Source organism: Xiphias gladius, chromosome 22 (genome assembly GCF_016859285.1).
Source record: "Xiphias gladius isolate SHS-SW01 ecotype Sanya breed wild chromosome 22, ASM1685928v1, whole genome shotgun sequence".
In the NCBI taxonomy this organism is placed as follows: Eukaryota; Metazoa; Chordata; class Actinopteri; order Istiophoriformes; family Xiphiidae; genus Xiphias; species Xiphias gladius.
In genome coordinates, this window is record NC_053421.1 from 8,963,600 (window position 1) to 8,971,099 (window position 7,500).

At 38.2% G+C, this 7,500-nt stretch overlaps 1 protein-coding gene across 2 annotated transcripts in view; it reads right to left on the minus strand.

The window, feature by feature from the left end:
• LOC120784292 (zinc finger protein 407-like) overlaps positions 1-7,500 on the minus strand; it is a 155,047-nt gene that overhangs the window by 54,781 nt on the left and 92,766 nt on the right. For both annotated transcript variants that reach the window (XM_040117969.1, XM_040117971.1), the window contains exon 7: positions 118-201. In XM_040117969.1, coding sequence (XP_039973903.1) covers positions 118-201 — 84 coding nt within the window. The remainder of the gene's footprint in view (positions 1-117; positions 202-7,500) is intronic.

Consider the following 7,500-nt stretch of genomic DNA (forward strand, 5'->3'; position numbering starts at 1 on the left):
ACTATTCACAGTAACAGAAATGTTTGTCCAGAGGTGCCTAATGTTTTTGTGTCACTGTAGTTTGTGTGATTCGATTATTTTACGATGTGAGTTCAGGGTGTGTGTGTTGTTGCTTACCTGTGTGTTGGCGCCTGTGTTTGGTGAGGGCGTGTCTTGTGCCTCCCGCAAAACCACAAAGGTCACACAGATAAGACTTCTCTCCTGTAGACAGATAGAGAGGAAGGGGAATGGGAAGAATTAGAGTTGTCTAGGATGGAGAAATACATATAAGAAACCAGAATCAGGGAGAGACAGCAATAACCAGAGCAGGAAACAAATAACTTTTGTCTCGTTTACATTTTTCAAAATGTTCTCATTCCAATCCACATCTCTTTTAAGAGACCAAAGGAGTAAATCATTCTTTAAAGTGTAATTCAAGTTCATTAAAACTTGGATATTATTGTCAACACAAGCCATCTGACAAACCACCTTGCAACAGGAAACAAAAGTAAACAGTGAAATTCTTACGACGAATGTCATGATCAAGATTTTTTAGGCCCTTATCCTGATCCAAGTCCTTTAATTTTGGGAATCTGCTGAAAACGAGTCTGATCAGATACCTATATTTACTTAAATGTTGATTAAATATGTATTTGATACACTGAAATGAGAGCTGCAGCCAACTTAATCTGACACACCTTAGTTTTCACAAGCTTGTTGATGCAAATACTGAAAGTCCTGGTTCAAATATACTAAGTTTAACTTAAATTATTGATATGATATGAATGAAAAAGAGTATGTGACTCCTCAACTTGAGGAGGCGCGATCCGCCAGAGAGGACACATATCACTCTGTTGGAGTTGTTGGAACTACAGAAACACTCATGATTGTGCAGCAGTGTTACGGATTCGGGGGCCTTCCCTTACAAATGATCTTTGATGAGTGCAAAATCAAACCCGACAACAGACAAGTTTCATCTTATTGTGTTGTGTAGTGTCATCATGTTCCTCTCTGAATTAGTCTAACATTGAATAGCAACCGCTCAGATGAACTGCTGCTGGCAACGTTTGTCATTTTAACCGGTGAAAGCAACAGTCATCATTGGCTAAAAATGAGAAGCTACTACCTGAATGTTTTGTACATTTAGCTTTGCTAATAAAAAGAAGACAGGAGAGGTAATGAATTGGTTCACATCAAAATTTAGCCAACCTTTCTGAAGTCAGTGTCGCTCACACTTGTGCACCCATATTTAATTTTTCACATTCACACACTCTAATTTTCACTTGAATGTGCAGCAGAATATCTGGCTGAGGTAAAGAGAGCAGCACTCCAACACCGGCAGGGTGAGCCAGACAGGAAACAGGGAGTGGATTTATGTTAGCCGATACAAATTAAAACTTTAAAATATGCCTGAATCGTCCCTTATACTGATTGGTATGGTACATCTCTAATTATTACCCAAACTGTCTTTTGTAAACATCCATCACAGTTAACACAATTTGACCTTGATCAACTCTGACATACCATACTTGATGTATTACACAACATTTTATCTGCAGTGAGGGTTTTTTTTTAACATTATTTGGGTGTACTCACTTTTTTTTTTTGTTTTTTTTTCTTTCTGTAAATATAGTTTTCTCTGAATAATCTGGCTAAACATTTGGCTTGTTTACAACCTGTCTGAACATATGACTACTCATGTTATTTTAGTGATGATACTTTGTTCCTAGATCTCACCTCTTACTTTGGGTAGTACAATGCCATTAGTGAAAGAAACAATAGCCACAGCTGTGAAAATCAGACCCAAGTTGTAATACACCTAAACTATCCCTCAATACAACATTGAATACAATGACATTCACGTCTGCTTTCCTGTCAGATAACGGGCATATCTGCAGTATTCAATATGTCAATTTTAAGACCCTCTCAGAAAGTTTTAATGCTTCGTGAAATTAAGACTAACATGAAAACCAACATAAAGCAACAAAATCAGGATATTTGTAACTGCTGAAACTGAAAAAGGACATAAAACCCTTAAAATCTAGGGGTGTTAGTTCGAATAGATCTTATTAAACTCAATTAAATTAAGACACAACAGGTTTATGTTACCTAAATATGTATTTAGTGTGTTCTGTATTAACCTGCGTACGGATGTGCATTTGGACCAAGTTCATTTTGACACATTGGGAAAGCAAGTGATGTCATTGATAATAAAATAAACTGCTACTACTGCTGTTATCATTCACATGAGTAATTGAAGCTAAACAATTCATGACATTTGCCTTGTTTCAGTTGTTTTCCTTCTGTCTGCCTCAACTTAATATAGTTCAGTGTGATGAATTTGTCTCTAATACTTTTCGATTTTAAAGTTGCATCAACATAAATAAAAATAAATACAATTAAATGGTGAAAATTACAACCTCAAATATCAGGGTGTGGTGATGAGTGAAATGTTATTGAAGAAGATTTATGAATCCTTTCAGTAGAAAAAGTCTGGTGGAGGAAGGAATGACAGATACTTTCTCAACTCAGAACTACTGCTGAGGTGCCATTGAGCAAAATCTGAGAGCTAAAGTAAAGACAAGGAAGAAGGAAATATTGAGTTAATGGATTAGGAGAAATGTGGAAAGGAAGAGAAAGGCAGAAACGGAGAAAAGAAAATAAAAAGACTGAACAGATGAGCAGTGGGTCTAGTTGGCTAACAGATGAGCCAAGCAGAAGTCACAGATCACTAGTGTATATCCATCAGAGCTCTCACAGCTAACTAATTCCTCCAATCAGATGGATCCGTGTAAATATGTCAAATGGGGGACGGGAAATTGCCAGTGTGGTTTATTGACTGTGATAAAATCTGAAAAGCACCGCTGAACATAATTACATACTTGTCAGAGCCATAAAAATTAGCTTTATTATCAATGGGATGGTTTTGTACAACTTCATTTAGGGGCGATGCCTTCCAGATGGGGAGCGTGAAGAGCTTTTTTACACTCCTCCTCTCTTCCCTGCATCTGGCTCTGTCATTAACAGCATGATGGTCTCTCTCTCTCTCTTTGTCTATTTCTACATCTTTCTCTACGCCATTGCACAAAGGTAGTCACACTCCTGCACGCACACACACACACACACACACACACATACACAGCAAAATTTGTGATAAGACTCACTCAGGGAAACATGTGCGTGCACACACAAACACATTCATCAAATGGACACAGATGTGCATGCAAATCTGCACACACGCATGCATGTACACACACACACACACTCACACCAAGATGCAAATTTTCCCGCAAATCAGTCAGACACGCAAGTCAAACTGCATGTGATGTGCTATATGTACATGTTATGTACCAGCACATGTATGGAAACAGTATAGGTGTCACATAGTCTAACATACAAGCTGCATTTGTGTACATTGTGGGCAGCCAACATCTCCGTCACTTAAATATTCATCTAAATGCTGATGGTGAAGTTCAGCTCTCGCCACACACTGATAACACATTTCGGTGAGTCTTCCATCTGGGCCTCAGCGGTGCACTGCTCCTCTTCTGCACAGATAGCAGCTTTCACTGAGTCCACAGAGACAAAGCAGCCTCAAGTTTCCTCTGTTACACCCATTTAAAGCCACTCGACTGTGAGAAGAGTTTTAATGCAGTGCCACTTAAAAGGGAGAAAAACAGCCTTCAAATGGTGCATTCGTTAGTCAATTCATACAGGTTCCCTCTCGAATCACAGTGTTGCTGGCCTTTAAAGGAACAATGTTTTCATATAAATAAATGTCTATTCTGCTATTTTATGTAGCCACATGAAATCCCTGAATTGCATTTGCTGTTCTAAATACACGATGTTCCTGGAAAAAAGTGCCACAGAATCTGAAAATATGCTACAGAAAGTAAAATATTTTTTATTTTTGGCCGCAACAGTACTGTATTTTGTGTAAAATAAATGGAAAAACTGGGTAGTGCAAACTTGATTGGCAGAAAAGGAAGGAAAAGTGCACTCTGGAAAGCAGAAACACTGTAGCAATGACCACTTAGCACAAATAATGGAGACAAAAAGAAGCCAATATAGTGGATATTTTAAAGCCCCTAAAACTTGGTTTCAAGTCTTAAGTATTTCTCAATAACATGAAATATTTTTCACTGAATCAGCAACAATCAAAATAAATCAAAGTTTTCAGTTTAACAGCCAAACCCTCATCAAGAAACCCACAACTGTCATCACATTTTGATTCCAAATCCTCATTGCTGTAAGCAAGTACTTGACATCAGCTTTTTCCAGCTGAGCCCTGATCACGTCAAACTAGTGAGAAGAGCAACAAAAACAGATAATACAAATACATCAAAACTGTTCATATTTTGGCAGATAATTTTGTGTTCATGTAGGACCCCATTGCTCATAAAGAGAAAACAGGTTTCCTTTGATGCAAAAAACAAACAATTTCTGTATATCCAAACTCCAGATGAGTTACTAAGAATCTGGTCAGACCTTTTCTCCTTATCAGAAAAACTGCGCCAGTCCATCCTCCCCCTCCTCTCCTCCCTCCTTTCCCTCTCTCATTACACCCAACGCTACGAGACCCCACCACAGAAAAATCCATAGCCATCGATCCCTACGCCCAGCCGCGGTCGCCACAATTATTCTTGAGGAGGAAACGTTGGCGATAAATTACATGTGTGCTTTTCATCTGCTGTTCTGTGGCGGTGAGCCCTCTGAGGACCGGGGTGAGGATAGCGAGGTGGGGTAGTACAAGAGTGACATGCTGCTGTCAACACCACGGGATCTGGCTGGCTAAAGCAGCACAGACCCCCCACCCACAACACAAACTTAAATTGATTACAGTCATCCCTGATTCACCACAACCTCTACCTTTTATCTGTATATGAATAGCCCTTAACCTTTACTTTAAACTTTATTCTAACATAACAGTAACCTTAAAACCACTTGCTTATCATTTACAGCCTCAACTTTAAGTTTAAATCTAACCCGACCTCAATCCTGGCTCTAAACCCTGAATTCAAACATCAATTGTCAGTTTTTCAATTGTAGAGGTCAAAGCCAGACACACAAAGTTGCAAACAAACAGAAATCAAGCTATAGGTCACAAACATCCATTTTAAAGAATACACAACCAAGTCTACCCAAAAGTCTAGCAACATGCACAAAAATGCACTAAAAATCACATTCCTGCTGAGGTGTCTGCACTGAGATACCTTAAGCTTTTTGGCTATTTGAATACTGATGATACACCTCAACCTTCCGCCCATTACCGGAATTAAATATGTCTTATTGCACTACAATAAAAGAACTTTGAAGTCAAAATATACAACCTTTCTTTGCATGTGTGTGAATACACACACACACACACACACACACACACACATATATATATCCGTATGTGTGTATGTGCGTGTGTGTTTTAAATAACCCCAGAGGAGTCTGCATGCAGCTATAATTGCCTCCCTCATTAGTTATGTTTTAGCAGGAGCGGATGGGAGGGCAATTAATTTTACCGCTTAATTTTTGACACAGAATCTGCTGCTGTATTGATGTGCTCGCCATTTTGGGTCTCATTTTTCAGGGAAATTAATTGACAAAGTGCGAAGATTTATCAGCATATCGCCAGATTAAGCGACAAACTGAAGCAATGAGGAAATCAATTGTGGCCCTGTCGCTGTGTTCAACCCCCCTCCCCACTCCCCACAACACCAAAGAGCCTGGGAAAAGCTGGGTGGGTCAGATGCAGTGCACTTATTTATTTATTTGAGTCGCTCATTCATCAGCCGTTACAAATGACCCTGGCGGCTGACGACCACTGAATCCCCCACCCCCGCCCCTGCTCCCCCTCCCTCAGACACGACTGGTGTGTTAGGAGGGAGTGATTAACATAAAAAACGCACAAATCAGAGAGGAACAATGAATCCTGTTAAAGGCAGGAGAGAGAAAGCGGAGGTATTAACTTTTTTTTTCTTTTCTGGGGAGGGGGGCTCTGCATGTCACAACCAGTGACTCTATCCACAGGATGATGAATTTAGACATTTTTTTAGGCATTCTTGTCTAGTCTTGGCTGCTGGTTTGGCCAGGATGTAGTTATGAGTGCCATGCAAAATACATGCATATATTGTTGATTTTGTCTCTATCTAGTGTTTATTGCTGAACTGACAATTTGCTAAGTCGTTCCCCCCTTAGTTATTGTTGTTATGCCTGTCAGTCTTTCTCCACGTAGCATTTATATTAAACTTTGAAACAACGGGTTCTAAAAAAACTCTTGAAAGCAACACCTGGACATCAGACGTAGGTAGACGAAAGCAAGCTTCTCATTTAAACCAGCGACCATTCATTTGCCAGCTAAAGTGGCAATGGTCCATAGCACATTTCAACAGCTTTAGAAAGCTAGCAAAATAAGGTAACATTGGCTCCACAAGTTAATTGAAAAGACCATACTAGACTGATATTTTAATATTTCAAGTTGACCTGTGGGGAACTCTGTGGAAGAAAGTGGTGGACAGTAACTAAGGACATTTACTCAAGTACTGTAAGTAAGTACAATTTTGTACTTTTACTTTACAAGTACTATAGTAGTTTTTTCATTTTATGATACTTTATACTTCTACTCCATTAAGTTTTAGTGGGAAATTTTGTACTTTTTACTCCACAATACTTATTTGGTTTGAAGATTGAGATTATAAATACAAAACATATGATCAGTTTCTAATGAAAAAAAATAATGAATTATAATAGATTATATGAAAAATATGAAGCAGTTAATATTAGCTCCACCTCAACCAACTACAACATTAAAGTGCTGATTACATGTTAACGTATCAATAATAATGACCCAATAATATAATAATATGAAATTAACAGACATTCTGTATAGTGAGTACTATTACTTTTTATATTTCAGTACATTTTGGTGCAAATACTAAAGTATTTTACTTAAGTACAATTTTGAAGGCAGGACTTTTATTTGTAATGAAGTATTTATATAGTAGAATATTGCTTCTTTTAATAATAAATGGTCTGAATACATCCTCCACCACAGGTAAAAGGGTCCTTAATATGCACTTGATGGCTATATACAAGTTAATGTGCTACAAGACTGAGGCTAAAACTAATGTCCCGGGCAAAACATCAGTGTCCTCACCAGTTGATAATCCATGTAGAAGTAATTTAAATAAAGGGGAAGCATTGTTTTTGTCAGCAGTGTAGAGCTAGTTATTCCTAGTCTTATTAGGTTTAGTAAATTTTGATTAGTTTTATGTATAATGAGGAAAAACGTACGCTCAGAGTTGTATGTCATTCTAACATAACACTGTTCGGATGCTTAGCTTACATAGTTGGGTAAGCATGACAGGTTAGATTTATTCTGGCAAACTTTAGATAATTTACTTGTATGGGGTTACTGGAGTAAATGTTTTCCCAAATATAATAAAGAGCAGGAAAGAACCACTAATGTTAACCTAAATTCTGATATAGTAACACCACAGGCTTCCAGGCAGTGGGGAAGTAATACACAAT